We start from the raw sequence: 21327 nt of genomic DNA, 5'->3' as shown, positions 1-21327 counted from the left end.
TGTGCAGATTGTATGTCTTTGTAGATCCCATAATGACAGGAAGACCAATACCAAACAAATTAAATAGACCCTTTATTTTTCAAAAAAATGTCAGAACTTTACCTGCACCAGTGATTTTATACTGTCTCACAATGAGAGCACTTGCTGACAAAGGCAAAACATATGAAATAATTTAGTTACATTAGTGACCCCAAACCAAAACAAACCTTTAAAACATTTGAGTATGAATGTAGCAGCTGACAATTTATTTGAAATGTGTCTCTCCATTGCATAACTCTTCATCGTTAATGGCATTGCATACCTGCTGTATAAAAACATGAAAATCGGCAATGATGAGATACAACCCCTCAATTGATTATCTTAAATCACAGGAGGCTGCTGAGGGGAGGACGGCTCATAACAATGGCTAGAATGGATTGGTATTAAACACATGGAATGGTACAGAACAAAGACATGGTTTCCATGTGTTTGATACCATTGACATTTATTCCATTCCAGCCATTTACTATGAGCTCGTCCTCCCCAATTAAGGTGCCGCCTGTCTTAAATAGAGAGCGATATCTATATGTATACACACAACTTACAAAATAACGGAAACACTTGAGTAAATGAGGGGTACAAATTATATTGAAGTCAGGTGCTTCCAAAGGTGTGGTTCCTGAGTAAATTAACCATATAACATCCCATCATGCTTAGGGTCATAATATAAAATTGCCCAGTTGCCCATGAGAGGTCTCAAAGGAGCGGGTGTCTTTTGTTGTTGTTTTTATTTAACTAGGCAAGACAAATTCTTATTTTCATTGACGGCCTAGGAACAGTGGAACAGCCTGTTCAGGGGCAGAACGACAGATTTGTACCTTGTCAGCTCGGGGATTTGAACTTGCAACCTTCCGGTTACTAGTCCAACGCTCTAACCACTAGGCTACCCTGCCGCCCCAGGGTGTCTCAGTCACCAGATTCCAAGCATTGTCCACCACCATCAACAAAACTAAAATATTACATTTATTGTGGAAGAATGGTTTCGCATCCCTCCAATAGAGTTCCAGACACTTGTATAATCTATTCCAAGGCGCATTGAAGCTGTTTGGGTGGCCCAATGCCCTATTAAAAGACACTATGTTGGTGTTTCCTTTATTTTGGAAGTTACCTGTATATACACACAGGATACTCTATTGAAATCATTTTACAGCAGATCAACGTGTACTGTATAAAAATAGCATGCTTTTTTCGATCACGTGCAAAGTCATAGCTTGCAGAAATGTATAGAAAAACACAAGTTAGTGATTTAGGAAGAGGGGGAGTATTGGTACAGAATAACTATCACAACAAGCAGATGAACAGTTTAACGTGTGTATGTGTGTGTGTCCCCCCATCCTATATAAACCAGTAAAATAACAGTGTGTGTAACATATACATATCAAGGCAGTTAAACCCAGTGCTCCCACAATAATACTTCACATTTGGCCACAATCTCTTTTCAAGCACATCACTCAGTAACTGGCAAACGGATTGAAATGTGATGGATAGGGCTACTTCAACAGTGGCAGTTTGAAAAGTCATTCAGGTACCCTACTTTGTCAACGAAAACAACAAAAAAACATTTATTTGGGGAAAAAGGAGAAATTTCTAGCACATAGTTGTGTACAACCGGAGCGGTGACAGTGTGTTCACAACACAAACATCGTTTTACAGACAGACTGCAAGCTGACATAGAGATAGAGGCTGACTCCACACATCAGAACTAAAGCTCATTTCCAGGACTGCAGAATGACCCTAAAGCAGCCAGGGAGTTCATCCTGAAGATGTACCAGGAGCAGAACCCAGACCGAGAAAAGACTGTCTACTCCCACTTCACCTGTGACACCGACAGAACATCCGAGAGAGGTTTGCCGCCATCAAATACTCCCACCGCGGCCTCTTCGGGTACAACCACATGCAGGCTTACAGTAGTGCAAGGAGTTAGCCGATATTCCTGCCATATTGCTGTGTACAACTGAAACAGTGATGGTGTTTGTGATAGTGGAGTCCGTGTGTGTCTGCAAGATGTCCAGACAGTCTGTGTGTGTGTGTGTGTGTGAATGAAAGAGAAAGTCTAACCTGAGAGTTAGTAGTACACTGATGGAGGCACACCCTACTCTCCTAGCATGCATACACACACACTATAACAGTCAACGTTGTACTTTTTTGTCATGTCTCAGTGCTGGTTGGTGGCCCTATTAGAGTGGCCAATCAGTATTTGTGTAGACTCTCCCTGGCGTCTTCAAGCTTGGTAAGAACCCACTGCAGATAAACAAAACCATACGCATTTAAAAACTACACCATCAAAAGTCACATTACAACTTGGAACCACATCCTAAATAAACTATTGTGTAAGTTTTGTGTTGATCACTGACAAATACTGTTTGCCATGTATAAAGACTGGCAGCAGTTTATATTTATGTTATGCTAACCCACCTTGGCTATTTCTGGACTTCTGAAGTTTATTATCTTCCCAAACTCTTTGGCATGAAACACAGACTTCACTCTCTCCTGAAACACACACGGGAAATAGTGTTTAGTTCAACACGAGTTCTGAGAAATAGGGGGACGTACGGTGAGATACTGTCAGCACTAGAACCTCTGAAGCAGTCATTTTGAATGGTTATGAATGTATTGATTTTATTGCTCTGCCATTTTTAAGTCATGTCCACCTCTGTCCTTGACTTTTCCTAAATAAGTCTATAGAACACACTGCCCTTGTTAGAATCTTAACATCACAAACAGAACTGGAGTTTTAACCAGTTTTAGGAAGGCATGTCATTATTTAATGAGAAACAAAACAGATAAACCATTTAAGCCTACGTCCAACGATGTTGGGACTCTCCAGCGTGTGGTAAGCGCCATGCAGCCGACAGTTGCCATCGACGGGGACACGATGAGAAAACCAGATCCTACGACGCGCTACAACCAAGCAAAGGCATGTCAATAGTACATGATACGCATCGCCATATATAGATAAACTTATGCGACGGCATTATTCCCTTCTGTAGAACACACGTTTTTCTTATGGGAAAACAATGCTCATGTTTCACTGCTCTATACTGTTCCATAGGATGGTGTGTATGTTTTGGCTTAGAAGGCACGGCTGTACTCTGAAAGGAGGCACCCGCCGGCTGGCCTGTTGCCGTTTTCTATAACAAGCTGGACTTGGCTGCCATCAACGCACAAGAGTTGTTCAAGCAGTGCATCAACAACACCATGCCCAGGAGAGACTTCATCATGAGTCTGACATAAGGGCTACGTGACAGAGACATGAGGGCCAAGGCAGCAGCAAAGATTCCACACGAGCCAAATTGCGCGCAGCTCCCAGGGGAGGACACAGCTCCCAGGGGAGGACACAGCTCCCAGGGGAGGACACAGCTCCCAGGGGAGGACACAGCTCCCAGGGGAGGACACAGCTCCCAGGGGAGGACACAGCTCCCAGGGGAGGACACAGCTCCCAGGGGAGGACACAGCTCCCAGGGGAGGACACAGCTCCCAGGGGAGGACACAGCTCCCAGGGGAGGACACAGCTCCCAGGGGAGGACACAGCTCCCAGGGGAGGACACAGCGCCATGTGGTCAGGTGCACAAAGAACAGAACCCAAGACAGCTGTTTGTGGGAAGTGTGCTTTGCGAGTGAAAGTGGCGAAGATTCATGTTGACTGTCAAGACAAGGGATAAGCGCTAAATGATATCCAATTGATGCCATTGCTGAAAATGCACACCATGTAAGCATGAGCTGACAATAATCGACTGCTGTCATAACGCATTCATCAAACTAATTATATTATATCAATAATTAATTATTGATTTTGTGCGGATTTTTACTAATTATCAAGCACACTTGGAGCTTATAATGATGTTCAGGTTAATATTTTAATCATTTGACCGAGCGCATTGCTGACCTGTCTTTGTGGTTGGGGTATTTTGTTAAATAAACAACAAAAAACACACAACTTCTGTTTCATAGTTGTAACAAAAGACCATGACTATAAAATTGATTGAACAGTTCACTTTGTGTTTTTACATATAGCCTACAGTAACAAACTAATGAAAATGCTATTTTATATTTAGAAAATGTTACTTAACGCCTTCACAACCAAATGATTATTTTACCAATAGCATATATGAAACTTATTAATTACACGGTTAGAAAGAATGACTGCTTATTAGCTGGAAGGGGTGTCCCTCGAGGCCCAGCAGTTCTAGTGTTAATATAGAGGAACAAACAGTTTGGATGCAAATGAGTGAATGAGTATCTCCTAGGCAGGTGTGAGTATCATGATGGATGGAAACAAGAGTGGTTATTCAGATAGATATGATGAGCTGTTTGATAAAGGAGAGTTTCATGTGGTAGTTGGTCATTTGTGTGTGCCTGTGTATGGATGACAATAAGCAGATGAGGATACCTTGGCCTCGATCCGAAGCCGCCTCCCCTCCACGATCATGGGCTCCTTGGTGAACTCGTCGAACAGATACTGCCACTCGCAGGTCAGCTGCCCAAATGTACCTTTGGTCACGAAAAAGATTCCCCTGGTGAAAGGCAAGAGAGGTAGAGCCTCAGAACATTCACTGACAGACAAGACGCTGACACAGGAAGTGAAACAGCAGCACTCTTAAGTCACTGCAGTCCACTTTCAGAAACAAACCCCAGCCAGCCTCTTACCTTTTGGTGATCATCAGGAAATCGGACTCGTTCACTTTGGCGTGCGCAAAGTATCTGTACTTGGCGAACCTTCCGTTTTCAATTTTCTAAAAGAGAAATATTAACTTTGTTCAAGCACATTTGAGAAGATATGCACACATTTATCAAATTGGGTATATAAAAACACATTTGCTACGCTAAGTCTACTGTTGATATGATACACAAACGAGTCACTCGGTACCTTTATCCAAAGTTTGATTAAAATGGCTTCAGGATGTTGCTCTGGCAGATGATCTGATGGTATTGTTGCTGATCTACACCTACTTCACCTCCTGACCTGACAACACCTTGTATACTGGACACATCCTAGGCCCCCGTTTGATTACATCTTCTTTGAAGAAATTCTGACATGGGTGGATCGAAGAAAGCTCTGCTACAACAGTTGCTTACACATCAAATGGCATAAGATCAGTGATCACGTCAAGGGAACCAAGGTTGCATTTAAAAAATAGTCAAAAACAGGGCCATGGTCTTTGACCCGGAGACATGTCAAACGACATCTAAAATGTTCCACTGCGGTAAACTGATACGTTATTGAGTCCAATGTATACCTGTTATGGACCGTTTATAAACTGCTCATAAAAGCATGTTAATGAGTGTTGGTGAAGGGAAAAGGTAGGGATGAGAAGACGATATAGATGTTTCAAAATGCACTTTATTCAGAAGGGAAGTTGTGCCGGTAAGATGTATGTGACTGCACGCATAGCAAGGAGTCTCATGAAAGAGGGAGGTGCCAAAATGCCAAGAGGGAGGACTGCTGACTGACTATTGCATGAATCCAGTCCAGACCAATACAACAGATTTCATATTAACTTAAAGATGGAATCTGCATTAGGGGAAACAGCACCACTGTCCACCCAAGCACCCTTTGGTATCGTTTCTGTTTTGTGGACAGAGGTGAGCATGCTAGCAGATACCCATAGACTTCCAGTCATTGTGCTAACGCTAGTTAGCATTGGCTTGCAAAACTACCTCCAACTACCTTCATACTGGACACAGAGACACAAAAATAGTATCCACTAGTTCATCTGACTCTGAGGAAGTAGATACAACAATCCAGACGTGTCCCTTTAAGGATTCCAGATAAAGTGAATAATATAAACTTGCTCCAAAATAGAAAATTATGAATTATTCTCAGATCAAAGAGTATGATTGACGAGTCTCTTGGCTTTCTGACTCCTCCCCCTTACATGATAGGGTAGAAGGTTGGATGACAGAAGACGGTTCAATTAAGTAGAATTATGCTTTTACTTGACAAGAGGGGTCCTGCAGCAGCAGAATCCTGAGAATACATGGGTGTTTCATAAAAACTATTGAAATACAGTGTACGTCTAGAGTAACCAAAACATACAAACAGCCGAGAATGACAAATTGGCTGGCAGTTGGTTAGTCGTGTTATTCGGGATGCACTGAATGTTAAAAATATCCTGCTGGAGCAGGCTACTCCACATTGACTGACAACACATTAAAAGCTATGGAAGACCAAAGCATCAACTAGGACTTAGCAATTCCATTCTAGCTGTCATCATCATCATCATCATCATCATTGCCAGTCCTACTCCATTCAGTGAAGGCCAACCTTTTCTGTGGACATGACAAGAGAGAAGACAAAGCCAATGTCAGAACAGACAGGACAGACACGGCCGTCTCTAATCATCTCTAGCGCTACAAAAACAACATATCACCACTCAAAAAACGCCAGTACAGTGCAGCTTCAAGATAAACTAGGAAAGACCAAAGCATTAACTAGTGCTTATCAATTCCATTCTACTTGTTATCATCCACATCAACAATAGTAACAATAACACATTTGATATGTATAGCGCTTGTTCATCATCATCATCATCATCATCACTGACAGTTCTACTCCCTTCAGTGAAGGCCACCGTTTTCTGTGGACATGACAAGAGAGAAGACAAAGCCAATGTCAGGACAGACAGACAAGCACATACAGACAGACAGAGACTGATGCTACTATTAATCTCCAGCTCTACAGATATCTTTTTTTTTTTTATGGAATAAAACGACATCACTTCAGCATTCTCAGTGAAACATCAATACAGAAGTACAGTACAGATTCAAAATAATCTGGTAGTGCTCAAGCTACAGCTAGAAACCACAAGTATAGTGACCCCACAACTACAAAAAACAAAATTACAGCCAACACCTCAATGCCTTGGCTCACTACAGCTTCTGCTCACGACGGTCCCATTCCACTACAGCCCTACAGACCACTGACAAGGGTTGGGTCCATTCCATTAAAACTCAAGAGTCAAATTGAATTGACTGAATTGAAATGGAATCAGCCCCAACTCCGGTCATGTTCCTGCTCGACTACATGGCAGATGCGTGCCCGATTTTACAACGCCTGGATGGGTTATTTAACATATCAGTTAACTACGTCATATGATATAGCAATCTGATGCCTGACTGCACAGTCCATGACGTGGACTGCAACCATTGGTTTATGCAACGCAACGCATGCGTATCTAGTCGGGCAGGAACTCGACCTCTGCCATTTCCATCACTAAGTGGGACTCACACACAGAGAGCTACAGCAGCCATGCGGCTTTGGGAGAACTTTAGAGCAGGCGGGTGAAAGCACATAATCACAGGATGAGATTATGAAAACCTATCGGGACTGAGAAGCAATAAGGGGTTGAGAAGTGGAGCGAGAGATGGAGAGCGAGGGGGTGTTTATATGTGAGGCCACACTCATTAACATGAACCCTGACCTCAGGGTCGTGTTCATTAGGACACGAGAAGGAAAACCTTTTGAAAAGTTATGCAACAGAAAACAAAGATGAGCGTTTCTTATTGGACAGGTTCATGTAGTTCCCTTTTTTTTCTCTCCATTTGGTGCCAATGAACACCACCCAAGTCAGGGGAGCCATCTGTTTAGAGGAAATAAGGATTTGTTTTGTTTCCCCGAGAATTCCTGTTACCTGTAGCATCTGGCTGCCGATGCCCTCTCTTTCCTTGTATGGTCGGATGACCCCGTCCTCATGGATGAAGCGAGGCGGACGCAGACTCTCCACATCCTGGGACGTCTCAGCTGCCCTCTTGATGCCCTGGAAGGTGCTGCTGGCCATGTCGATGATGCCTCCAGTGGGTCTGGCCACAGCACCCACTAGCCCCTTGCCCACACCCTTAAAGAAGCCCGCCGCGCCCTCCTTCTGAGCACCTTTAATAGGCTTGGTGACAATCCCTGTGATCCCACTGACAAAGCCCTGAGACGGAGAAAAGGCGAGTGTTACAGACAGAGTAGCATATTTGAGAGAGAACCGGCCTGAGAGACTGTTTCTACTGCTCAGCTATACTGGTTGTGTTCAATTGACAACAATGCTCATCTTCAATTTTGCTATGTTGGGTCCTACTGAACAGGTCCCCGGTTATGCTGGTGTTGCTGGGTCAGTTAGTCTGTACTGGTGTTAGCATACTATAGTAGGTCAGACTCACAGACACCAGTCCTTTGCCTCCGCGGGTCAGGCCCTCTCTCAGGCCGCTAGGCTGCTTGTTCATAGCCTCCCGTCTCTTCTGCTGGTACTCCTCGTCCATCGTCATGGCAGCCACACCCTTCGCCATGGCGCCTGTGATCCTGGAGGCAGCGCCCGCAATGCCACCTGGGAGAGGGGACAGCGTGAACACAGTGGAGAAGAAGAGAGAGGGGCCAAGTAGATAGGAGTGGGAAGAGAGATATGTCAGGGGGGGGAAACAGTTAAGTCGGGAAGTGGAGGGATGGCAATGAAGGAACTAAAGAGAATCAAGGTTAGCAGAAAAGAGATGAGCGAGAGCATAACTTACCTACTGCTCCTCCAACCAGCGCTTTCACCCCCAGCGCCATACCCTCCACAAACTCCTCTGGCCCCTGGATAGCTCCCTGGGGAAGCCCAAAACAGTTACTCAGATACATGCCATCTACATGGATACCTACCGCACTGTGTCAAGTAGTGCACATCCATACTGGTAGTGTTCGGTGCTACAAGGGATTTAGTGCCTACCTGGTGTGGTTCATATTGGTTGTACTGTGGTCTCACCTGATAGGGCTCGTAGAAGAAAGCCTCCACTCCCTCCGACAGACCTCGGATCAGTCCAAAGGGGTTTCCCAGCACGTCCAAGCCCAACACCAGCACATACATCTGCTTTATCGCCTGGGACACAGATGAGAACACTGGCTCAGTCGTGTATCATAATAACTCAATGAGTTGTTAGGAAACGACACAGAGTTACACATGGAGTAAAAACAAACATACAGTCAATAATGCAGTATAAACAGGTCTATATACAATGTGAGCTAATGAGGTGAGAAGGGAGGTAAAGGCAAAAAAGGCCAAGATGGCAAAGTAAATACAATATAGCAAGTAAAATACTGGAATGGTAGTTTTGCAATGGAAGAATGTGCAAAGTAGAAATAAAAAAATAATGGGGTGCAAAGGAGCAAAATAAATAAATAAATTAAAATTAAATACAGTTGGGAAAGAGGTAGTTGTTTGGGCTAAATTATAGGTGGGCTATGTACAGGCTATGTACAGGTGGGAACATTTGCGTTGGACGTGCACATTTTCAGTTTGGATTTGGCCATTGGAGCCCACTTGGAGTGGAATGTGTGTGAGACGTTACCTGTTTCGAGTAGTGTCTGATGACCTCCCATTGTAGTTGCTGGCGAGTGCGAAACTGGAAGGTCAGCTCGAAGAAGGCCAATCTAGGGAAGTTACAGAAAATGACTTTGGGTCAGACTCTAGCGTAAATGTATACAAAAAAAGGACATGGTTGAATAAAGCCTTGCCATAAGCAAATAATTAGCATTAAGTGGTTTTGTAGAGTCTCTGTATGGTGTGTGTGTGTGTGTGTGTGTGTGTGTGTGTGTGTGTGTGTGTGTGTGTGTGTGTGTGTGTGTGTGAGAGAGAGAGAGAGAGAGCGAGCCATTGCACATGATGCATTCTACTCTGGTTAAGCCACTATTTTCTATATTCTCAGAGTTGACCTTGAGTTGGCTCTGGAAAAAGTCTCCTCCATATTTATTCCCCTGGCAGATGAACACACCCCATTAAACAATTCAGAGTCAAAAGATAGAAAACCAAGGGTTAGCTCTTCAGGGTCATCTGAGCTCATTCAGATGAATCAGGTCTGGGCCAAAGAAAGGAAACCTGCCTTTAGTGCACTGGAAATCTTTCAGACAATTTAGAAAACAGACTTAAGAAAGCCAAATCAAGCCCCATCTCTGACTTCTGGTGATTTTTCAAAATTGTGGAAAACAAATGCACAGAAGCCTACAAATTCTTATTTTTCCCTGCCATGCAAGTTGTCTGACTGGCATCACAACTGAGAAGAATGGGGTAAGTGATGCTTTAATTCATTATTTTATCATCATCGACAGGCTTTTTATTTGAGAGAAACTGTGATTTAATTGACCCTATTCGGTCAATCAACTGCTCTTCCCTCTGCCAGCCCTTAACTTCTTGGTGACAGGGGGGCAGTATTGAGTAGCTTGGATAAATAAGGTGCAGCGTAAACTGCCTGCTACTCTGTCCCAGATGCTAATATATGCACATTATTAGTAGCATTGGATAGAAAACACTGAAGTTTCTAAAACTGTTTGAATGATGTCTGAGTATAACAGAACTCATATGGCAAGCAAAAACCTGATAAAAATCCAACCAGGAAGTGGGAAATCTGAGGTTTGTAGTTTTTCAACTCTTTGCCATTCCAATACACATTGTAAATGGGGTCATATTGCACTTCCTAAGACTTCCACTAGATGTCAGTCTTTAGAACTTTGTTTGAGGCTTCTACTGTGAAGTGGGGGGTGAATGAGAGCTGATTAAGCCAGGTGTCTGGCAGAGTGAGAGTTAGCTCTCGTTCCATTGCTTTTCTACAGACATAGGAATTCTCCGGTTGGGAACTGTTCCGTATTTTATCTAACGGGCAGCAACCCTAAGTCTACATATTGCTGTTACATTGCACAACCTTCAATGTTACGTCATAATTATTTAAAATTCTGGCAAATTAGTTCGCAACGAGCCAGGCGGCCCAAACTGTTGCATACACCCTGACTCTGCGTGCAATGAACGCAAGAGAAGTGACACAATTTCCCTAGTTAATATTGCTTGCTAATATGAATTTCTTTTAACAAAATATGTAGGTTTAAAAAAAATACTTCTGTGTATTGATTTTAAGAAAGGCAGTGATGTTTATGGTTAGGTACATTCGTACATAGTTAACCTAGTAATATCATCAACCATGTGTAGTTAACTAGTGATTATGTGAAGATTGATTGTTTTTTTATAAGAAAAGTTTAATGCTAGCTAGCAACTAACCTTGGCTCCCCTTGCTGCACTCACGTAACAGGTGGTCAGCCTGCCACGCAGTTTCCTTGTGGAATGCAATGTAATCGGCGTCCAAAAATGCCAATTACCGATTGTTACGAAAACTTGAAATCAGCCCTAATTAATCAGCCATGCCGATTAATCGGTCGAGCTCTAGCTTTTCTATAATCCTAAATTAATTAATAATAATCGCTTTGTTTAAATAACAATATTTTGGAGATGATTTAGTTTTCAAATAACCTAAGGTGAGTGAGAAAAAGGACATTCTTGAACACGGGGTGAGACATTTACTAATTTGTAAATAAAGCCGGATTGTTATTTAGAATTATTTATGTTTTTAGAAACCAAAAGCCCACCGTCGCCTCATGGGTCTCCCGGTCGTGGCCGGCACGGGTACACAAGCATCTGTAGCAACGTAGTTTGTACTGCGATGCAGTGTTTTAGACCGCTGCGCCACTCTGTTTGGAAAATATGGCGCTGTACAATGTGACTGTTTCCACACCCTAATCCCAGTCAGAAGACAGTTGATGAAACTTGAGTGGACTTACAGAAAGGCTCTAATATTCATGTCCCTTATTACAAATATCTGAGCATCTGGATAGATGAAAAGCGGTCTTTTAAAAATAAAATTGATGAGTTAGTTAAGAAGCTGAGAATAAAAATGGGCTTCTATAGAAATAAACCCTGCCTCTCGCTAAATATTAAAGAGCAGATTATTCAGTCAACGTTCCTATCGGTCCTAGATTATGGCGACATCATCTATATGAACGCACTTCATTAAAGCAGTTAGATGCAGTTTATCATGCGCTTTATTACGGGCGCCAATTCTGGCTCTCTTATCGTTTTGACGTGACGTACAGTAGGTTGATACATTGCCATGTTATCTTTTATAAAGCCCTTTTACAAAAAGTCCCACTGTACCTAACATCTTTACTACTAAACAGGAGTTACCACACCCGGTGTCAGGGACGATTAACTCTGGAAACTCCTTTGGTCTCTACTGAGTTAGGTACATCAGGTACATCATCATTCTTGCTCCTTATCTGTGAAACAATCTTCAAAATGTTCTTAAATGTGATGTGCTGGTGCCTCTAGTGTAATTCAGAAAGCTGATTGAGGACCTTATTACTGACAAATATGTTTATTTTTTATGACCGTGTTGTTCTTTCTGCTTGCATTTCGTATTTATATTGATGTGTGTATTTTCTGTAATTCAGGGCTCATCTGCTTGGTCTCAGTATGACTCGCTAATAAATTAAAAGGTTAAATAAAATTGTATTTGTACATACTTGAAGACGACATCCTGCACGTCAGTGAGGGTTGCTCCGATGCTTTTCAGCAGCAGATTGAGGGACTGGACAGGGATGATCTCGGTCTCCCTCTTCTCCTTGTTACCATCCTCTCCTCCAGAACTCAGAGAGAAACTGAGGTGCAGCTGCCAAACAAACATGCCTCATAGATAGATCATCCCTAGGGCAGTTTTCCTGACCTGATGATGTGACCAGGAAAAAGTCCAAGCCCATCCGTTTCTACTGGTCAGAAGCCCTTACTATGGTACATACCTGGTCAATAACACTTCGTTACAATCTCTAGGCCCTTTAGTCATGGTCTGGCCATGGTGTCCTAACGCTGATTGGCTGACAGACGTGGTATATCAGACCGTATACCACAGGTATGACAAAACATTTGTAACCAGTTTTTAATAGCAATAAGGCACCTTGTGGGTTTGCGATATATGGCCAATATACCAGGCACTCCGCGATATGACGTGCATAAAAACAGCCCTTAGCCATGGTATATTGGCCATCTACCACACCTCCTCGTGCTTTACTGCTTAAATAAAATACACAGTGAATGCACTGTGGTGACACCAAAGCTTACCTTGATAGGAGAGATGTGGAAGTACTCATAGAGACTGATAGGGGATGTGTCAGTGGCCGAGACGTCGTTGAGCTCCGTCTTCAGATACTCTATGTCCTTCTCAAACAACTCCACCTGAACACCACACACAGAGACAGAGGAGAGAGAGAGATACAATGGAGTCTTAACCTTGATAGGCTCTTTGCACATGCTAGTTCAATTTAGCTTTCTGGTTCGTTACGAACTGCTGCCTTATTTATAGACTTTTCCAAGGCCTTAGACACTGCTGACCATCAACTGTTGACCATCACATTCTCATTCAAAAGGTGACCTGAATTGGGCCTGGATCAGGCTTCTTGGAAGTGGTTTGAGAATCATCTGTCAGACAGGACACAACGTGTGATTTTTGATGGTGTTCAGTCTAGTTTCCTGGGTACTGTGAAAGGTGTACCGCAGGGGTCAGTATTGGGACCTGTTCTCTTTACAATTTCAGTCTAATATCAGTCTGTAAATATTAAACTGTATGCAGCCAATTCTGATATGTATGCCATCGCCCCAACTGTAGAACAGTTGTTGTTCGAGCTGCAATTTGACTTTGTTGCCTTACAAAAAGTCCTGGTTGGTTTAAAACATGTACTTAATGTGGATAAGACTAAATATATATATTGTTCTCTAATTCTCACAAAAATGTTTCAGATGGACTACATATTTATTCATTGAACGGTTCTCCCATCGATCGGGTTCCCGCCAATAATTATCTGGGCATTTGGATTGACAAGGATTTAACAAAAAAAATATGATGAAAAAAACGCTAAGATTTAATGTGGGCTTCTTTTTTAGAAATAGATCTAGATAATCCCTAAACAGCAAAAAGCAGATCGTACAGTCGACTTTCCTGACAGTTGTTGACTACGGTGACACCATTTACCAGAATGCAGCAGCCACCCTTAAACCTTCATATAGCATCTACCATAGTGCCATTACTTTCATCACAGGTAGGGCTGACCCCAATTAGTCGACTGATCGATTGTTTGGTTGTTAGGCTGTTGGTCGACCGAGATTGTTTTAGTCGAGCAGTAACAAATATATTTGCGCCCATCTCAGTGAACTAATCCATTGCGGAGGCCGAGACTAAAATCCAATTATTGCTTCATTCGAAAATATGGTCAGAAGCTCCAAATGGAGGGTTTGACGCAACTGCAGAGCCTCCAGAGGCCAAATTGAGCTCCGTACCACATCACTATGCACCTCCCAAATTCTGTAACAATGCGGAGGGCTCTGTGTAGCTCCGCATTGACAGGATTGGTTGACGGTAGGTGGGGGCGGTACGTCCAGTATCAACACAAACTCACTTGACAACAGTTCTGCACTGCACTTTACATTTTTACACTCATCAATCTACAAACAAGACCTCATAACGTCAAAGCAAAATCAGGTTTAGAAAATTATGCAAATGTATATATATTTTTTACTGAAATATCACATTTTACATAAGTACTCAGACCCTTTACTCAGTACTTTGTTGAAGCACATTTGGCAGCGATTACAGCCTCGAGTCTTCTTGGGTAGGATGCTACAAGCTTGGCACACCTGTATTTCTCAAATTCTTCTCTGCAGATCTCAAGTGCTGTCAGGTTGGATGGGGAGTGTCGCTGCACAGCTATTTCCAGGTCTCTTCAGAGATGTTTGATCGGGTTCAAGTCTGGGCTCGGCTGGGCCACTCAAGGACATTGAGACTTGTCCCGAAGCCACTCCTGCGTTGTCTTGGCTGCGTACTTAGGGTCGTTGTCCTGTTGGAAGCTGAACATTCGTCCCAGTCTGAGGTCCGGAGCAGGTTTTCATCAAGGATCTCTCTGTGCTTTACTCCATCAATGTTGACTCGTCTTCCAGTCCCTGCCTTTGAAAAACACCCCCACAGCATGATGCAGCCACCAGAGTGATTCACAGTAGGGATGGTGCCAGGTTTCCCCCAGACATGACGCTTGGCATTCAGCCTAAATAGTTCAATCTTGGTTTCATCAGACCAGAGAATATTTTGATAGACTGGCTTTCTTGATGTCTATTCTCTTGGGTATGCATTCTGGTTTCTGCTCAAGTTATGGATGTGTCACTGCAACCTTAAAAAGGTCCTCAATGATGTCACCATTGCCCTTGATTCTAAGCAATATCGTGCTGCTATTTTTATTGACTTGGACAAAGATTTTGATACAGCAGACCATTCCATTCCTGTCTCTGAGGTGTCTTTGGCCTGGTTTGCTAACTACCTCAAAACGTACAGTGTATAAAGTCAGAAAATCTGCTGTCTCAGCCACTGCCTGTCACCAAGGGAGTAACCCAAGGCTCAATCCTAGGCCCCATGCTCTTCTCAATTTACATCAACAATAGCTCAGGCAGTAGGAAGCTCTCTCATCCATTTATATGCAGTTAGTCTTATACTCCTCTGGCCCCTCCCCGGATTTTGTGTTAAATGCTCTACAACAAAGCTTTCTTTACCCTTAACCTTGTTTTGAACACCTCCAAAACAAAGGTCATGTGGTTTGGTAAGAAGAATGCCTCTTCCCCCACAGGTGTGATTACTACCTCTGAGGGTTAAGAGCTTGAGGTAGTCATCTCATACAAGTACTTGGGAGTATGGCTAGATGGTACACTGTTCTTCTCTCAGCACATATCAAATCTGTAGGCTTAGGTTAAATCTAAACTTGGTTTCCTCTATCGTAATCGCTCATCTTTCACCCCAGCTGCCAAAACAACCCTGTTTCAGATGACCATCCTACCCATGCTAGATCACGGAGACATCATTTATAGATCAGCAGGTAAGGGTGCTCTCGAGCGGCTAGATGTGCTTTACCATTTGGCCATCAGATTTGCCACCAACGCTCCTTATAGGACACATCACTGCATTCTTTACTCCTCTGTAAACTGGTCCTCTCTGTATCTGTACGCATTTATAAAACCCTCTTAGGCCTCACTCCCCCCTATCTGAGATATCTACTGCAGCCCTCATCCTCCACATACAACACCCGTTCTGCCAGTCAGATTCTGTTAAAGGTCCCCAAAGCACACACATCCCTGGGTCGCTCTTCTTTTCAGTTCGCTGCAGCTAGCGACTGGAACGAGCTGCAACAAACACTCAAACTGGACAGTTTTATCTCAATCTCTTCATTCAAAGACAGTTGTGGCTGCTTTGTGTAATGTATTGTTGTCTCTACCTTCTTGACCTTTGTGCTGTTGACTGTGCCCAATAACGGTTGTACCATGTTTTGTGCTGCTACCATGTGTTGCTACCATGCTATGCGGTCTTAGGGCTCTCTTTATGTAGTGTTGTGTTCTCTCTTGTTGTGATGCGTGTTTTGTCCTATATTTATATATTTTAATCCCAGCCCCCGTCCCCGCCATCTGGTAGGCCGTCATTGTAAATAAGAATTTGTTCTTAACTGACTTGCCTAGTTAAATAAAAGGTTAAATAAATAAAATATATATTTTAAAAAATGGTCTGAGAGTCGTTTAGGTGCTTTTTTGGCAAACTTCAAGCGGACTGTCGTGCCTTTTACTGAGGAGTGGCTTCTGTCTGGCCATTCTACCATAAAGGCCTGATTGATGGAGTGTGTTACTATAATTTAATTATGTCAATGTGCTTTCATCAAATGAAAGCCCTTAATCTATTTTATGAGAATTTGTAAGATTTCTTGTTTGCATAAAATAGACGCAGACCAGTCTTTAAATAATAGGTCATAGAATTTATTCTCAGAGCGCGCTACCACTTAAACACATGCATCAGTTTATATACAGATCATGACGTCATTTCACTGCTTTAACAGAATCCCCTCCTCTCGACCAGGACAAAGTAAGGTGAAAAGTTCATTCTAACTTAGTTAAGCGCTAAGTTTCAGTAGGGTCAACCATAGGCTAACGACCTTATGTGTTTACACAGTCCACAACCCATTTGTTTCTGCATAATTGGAATGGTGTTCATTAACGTTTTATTACTCCTTGTCCTGTCACACAATCCCTTCTTATGAACTCATATTGTCAATCACTTATAATAAAACAGAGTATAAGTTTACTTACAGTTCCATTTAAAATGATTTGTTCAGTCATATTAATCATAATTTCCTAACAAGTGCTGCAGAGATGGTTGACCTTCTGGAAGGTTCTCCCATCTTCTCAGAGGAACTCTGGAGCTCTATCAAAGTGACCATCTGGTACTTGGTCACTTCCCTGACCAAGGCCCTTCTCCCCTGATTGCTCAGTTTGGCCGGGCGGTCAGCTCAAGGAAGAGTCTTGGTGGTTCCAATCTTCTTCCATTTAAGAATGATGGAGGCCACTGTGTTCTTGGGGACCTTCAATGCTGCAGAAATGTTTTGGTACTCTTCCCCAGATCTGTGCCTATACACAATCCTGTCTCGTAGCTCTACGGACAATTCCTTTGACCTCGTGGCTTGATCTTTGCTCTGACATGCACTGTCAACGGTGTGACCTTTTATAGACAGGTGTGTGCCTTTCCAAATCATGTCAAAATCAATAGAATTTACAAAGGGTGGCCTCAAAGTTATGGAAACATCTAAAGGATGATCAATGTAAACAGGGATATACCTGAGCTCAATTTTGAGTCTCATAGCAAAAAGGGTCTGAATACTTATGAAAAATAAAATGTTTATTTTTTATAAATTAGCAAACATTTCTAAAAAGAAACAACAGTTTTTGCTTTGTCATCATGGGATCTTGTGAGTAGATTGATGATGTTTTTAAAAAATCAATTTTAGAATAAGGCAATAACATAAAATGTGTAAAAAGTCAAGGGGTCTGAATAGCTTCCGAATGCACTGTATCACCAGCAGTACATTCACCATTTATTCATATAATTTCTAATCTATAATATTTGGTTACGATCCTTTCTTTTAATGCATTCAATACTATTATTCCAGTCATCCTGTTTTCATTGTCAGAGTGGACACATTGTTTGCAGAGTGCACAATCTATGCTACACTTGTGAGAAACAAGTTTAGGATTATTTAATTCCATTTATGAGTTCCGTCAATATAGTCATTGTCTTTTGTTTGGAGCTCTCCTGACAATGTTGAGTAAGGATGAGCACACACAGAAGTGGCCTATAGGCTACCTGGCCTGCTCGCAAGTATAATCATTTAAAATGTGCCCATTTGGGGATCTGATAGTATTTCTGATTGGCTTAACGCACCAACACTTAATGACCTGTGGAGCTTCTCAAAGTAATGTTTTCACCTCAAAACAGCAGAAAAACGAAGTCTCTTTTTACATGCATTGAGAATTACAATAGTTCCTCAATGCATTTGAAAAATATTTCCAGCGCCCTCCCTTTCGATAACCACTCAGCGTGAAAGGGAAAAATGTCATGCTCTGACCCCGCATTAACATCATAAAATAGGCTTCTTAACAGTGTTTGACTTGGACTGAAATAGGTTCCGGTACTCATTTTGGGTGTCGGTACTGTTGATATTTAGGTACAGGAGCTCAACAATACCTTTGAGCTAATATTCTATAACAGGAACAGGAGCTCAAGCAGTAGAACATTTGAGGTGCAGGTACTCAGCTCAGGTGAGCTCCAGCCCAAGTCAAGCACTGCTTCTTACACCTTGCACAAATAGCCTACAGCTGTGTCTGTCCCGAGCTCACAGGCACAGGAAACTCTGAGGGCCCAAAATATTTGATACAACATTGTAAGTTCCCTAGCACAAGCTTCAGGCTAGACCCAAGTTAATACAATGTTTCAAGTTTGTTGCAGACAGGCCATGTGTAGCCAATGTGATTTATTGGAGATTTCTTTTTAAAATGAGGATATTTTCTACCTGCAGGCTGCAATGTTTTTATTGGTTGGCTTTATGTAGGCTATTTTTACATAGTTGGCAATAGAAGTTAATTTTTAGGTTCATATGATTTTCATTTAGACTTGGATAGAATTTGATTAACCACATGACAATGAGATATGAAGATCGGTAGAAGTGGTCAGATAAATTGGCACTCCAGATGAGAAAAGGTTGCCGACGACTCATGTGGCCTATTATCGGAAACTTCAGGGGAGTAATGGCAGAATCTACGAAAGCCAGCTGAAACGGGAGGAGAATATATAGTTGGGTCAGGTTAAGGTTTTCCTTCTTCTGGTTATCTAGATCTGGCACCCTCTTCCAGCAAAAACAAAGTAAGCTTAAAGCATCAGACAAGCTCAATGCATATAGTTCATTTTATTAAAACACATTGGGTGTCTTTAAATGGAAAAGTTTAGACATTTTACAAGTTTAAACATTTTGAGCAATCGATTGGTAGAAAGAACAGACGACTTTTGATTTTTTTGGGGTCGGGGACAGCCCTAATCACAGATTCATTTTTTACAAAGCTCTACTAAACAAGCTTCTGACTTCCCTAACTTTGCTGTTGAAGTATAAAAACACGAGTTACCAAACCCGTTCACAGGAGGTAATGAGGTAATGAGGTAATTCCGCTTTTAGTTTTATTGCACCTCACTACTAGAACAATTTACAAACCTGCTCGAGCAACATAAATAATATAAAACATGTTAATTGAGGACTTAGTAGCTGAGAAATGTAACCATTTTTCTTAAATTGTGTTGTGCTGTTTTATTTGACATTGTATTGGATTGTTGCATTACTGTGATCAGGGCACCCTTGAGAATGAGACCTTTCTCTCAATGGGTTTTTCCGGGCATAAATAAAGAATATTACAAATAAAAACCTGCTGCTCTGACGTCATCACGCTGGCGTTCTCCGGAGTGAACAGATCCAAGATGGCATAAAGGAAGCCCAGGTCCAACTTCAGATCCATCTCCTGGATTAGCACCTTGAAATACCTAGTCAACATGCCAAGAAAGGGAAGTTGGTATGTGTGGTTGAGAGAGAGAGAGAGAGAGATAGATATGGAAAGAACATGAACTATAGCGAAGGACTCACTTGATGCGTGAGATATCAGAGTGCCCTGCTGCCCTGGTAACAATGCTGATGTCGGTCAGAGGTTTGGGCTCTGCAGGAGAGAGAGGAGCAGAAAAAAGCCATCACGATGTGTTTATCCAGAGTACTCCAGTCTAACAATGCCTATGGAGGCGTCCCCAATGGCTCCTTTTGCCTATTTAGCTAGTTACAGTGGGGTCCAAAATTAGACACCCTTAATACAGATGAGCAAAAATGACTGAAATAACTGAAATAATGAGCATGTATTGTATGCTCCAACATTTGAAAAATTATATTATTTTATACTAATACAATTGCTCAGAGAAAGAGGTTTTGTTTAACAAGTAATACAAAACAAGAAAAACAAAAAAGACGGGTCAAAATGATTGACAGCCTGTTTTCAAAACCTCACCTTGCGAGGGTAATAGAACTCGAGCCTTTTTCTAAAATGTTTTATGAGATTGGAGAACACATTGGGAGGGATCTTATCTTTATCAAGGGTGTCAATTTTAAAGTGTAAATCCACAACACAGAGAGACTTGGACAGAGCTTGGGACTGACCTGAGTCCATGGTGACAGACTTAGGTAGTTTTATAGGGTAGAAGACATATGGGAAGATTGCTCCAGGTAGCTGATTCTGGATCTGTGGAAAAACAAAAGCACAATTTTTTTTTCTCCCTCCAACCATGTCTCCAATGGGTCAGCATGAAATCATTTTAATTGAACGGTTGGTAAGATGAACAAACAGTCAATGTAAAAACTCTATCGTATGGTTAGTGGTCGGGTGGGGACCCACTGTAGAGTTGGATAGAATGCACAATCTCCAACTCTCTCACCTGTATGCGGTTGATCTGGACACGGTAGGCACTCTGGCGGGCCGATACGCTGTACTCCACCTTCACCCCTGGCAGGAAGCTCCTCCTGATTGGAGCGTCATATGGCTGCATCATCCTCATGTCTTGCCCATTATGGGTCAAAGACACCTGATAACACAGTTAGACTTAGGACACACACACAACAGTTCTACTGGAGCTGTGCAAAACTAGGAACAACGTCTACCTCTAGAATTTCTAAAGCTTTCAAGGGGTTGGTTATCAAGGGGGTGGTATGGTATACATGGTACCAGACAGAGGCATAGCCAGTTGCTGCCTGACCTGGAAGTTGTTCTCCAGGTCTAAGATGGCGTTGTCCACTGGTCCACTCTCTGTGTACTCTTTGAAGTGGGTCTCCAGCAGCTCGGCATCTTTTCCACTCAGGGGTTTCCAGCGAGACTTTTTCTTTGGCTTGGACTCCCACACCACGTCTGAACTACACACACACACACACACACACACACACTGAACATGCTGCACTGAATTTGAAAAAGCATGTTCCCACTCAAAGTAGTCAACTGTAGCACAACCATACCATTGAGTATATATACGGTGTTTGTATGTATGTGTGTGTGTGGTTACACATGTTTTGTGTGCGCACACACA

At 42.4% G+C, this 21327-nt stretch overlaps 1 protein-coding gene across 8 annotated transcripts in view; it reads right to left on the bottom strand.

The window, feature by feature from the left end:
* Positions 1 to 56: 56 nt before the first annotated feature.
* Positions 57 to 21327, bottom strand: part of LOC109895677 (vacuolar protein sorting-associated protein 13A) — a 54943-nt gene continuing 33672 nt past the window's right edge. For 5 of the 8 annotated variants that reach the window (XM_020489568.2, XM_031830340.1, XM_031830338.1 and 2 more), the window contains 16 exons: positions 21004 to 21157; positions 20686 to 20832; positions 20411 to 20492; positions 19853 to 19922; positions 19638 to 19752; positions 12933 to 13046; positions 12341 to 12486; positions 9346 to 9427; positions 8763 to 8876; positions 8530 to 8605; positions 8185 to 8348; positions 7671 to 7955; positions 4687 to 4772; positions 4430 to 4553; positions 2455 to 2529; positions 57 to 2280 (listed from right to left, as the gene is read on the bottom strand). In XM_020489568.2, coding sequence (XP_020345157.1) covers positions 2230 to 2280; positions 2455 to 2529; positions 4430 to 4553; positions 4687 to 4772; positions 7671 to 7955; positions 8185 to 8348; positions 8530 to 8605; positions 8763 to 8876; positions 9346 to 9427; positions 12341 to 12486; positions 12933 to 13046; positions 19638 to 19752; positions 19853 to 19922; positions 20411 to 20492; positions 20686 to 20832; positions 21004 to 21157 — 1885 coding nt within the window. In that variant the 3' untranslated portion in view covers positions 57 to 2229. Of the gene's footprint in view, positions 2281 to 2454; positions 2530 to 4429; positions 4554 to 4686; positions 6618 to 7670; positions 7956 to 8184; positions 8349 to 8529; positions 8606 to 8762; positions 8877 to 9345; positions 9428 to 12340; positions 12487 to 12932; positions 13047 to 19637; positions 19753 to 19852; positions 19923 to 20410; positions 20493 to 20685; positions 20833 to 21003; positions 21158 to 21327 lie in introns of those variants that run through there. The other 3 variants (XR_004210821.1, XM_031830341.1, XM_031830342.1) reach the window with 3 other exon arrangements.

The sequence above is a fragment of the Oncorhynchus kisutch genome, linkage group LG8, assembly GCF_002021735.2.
Source record: "Oncorhynchus kisutch isolate 150728-3 linkage group LG8, Okis_V2, whole genome shotgun sequence".
Taxonomy (NCBI): Eukaryota; Metazoa; Chordata; class Actinopteri; order Salmoniformes; family Salmonidae; genus Oncorhynchus; species Oncorhynchus kisutch.
Note: the sequence above shows the minus strand (reverse complement) of the source record. Positions and strands in the feature narration are given on the sequence as shown.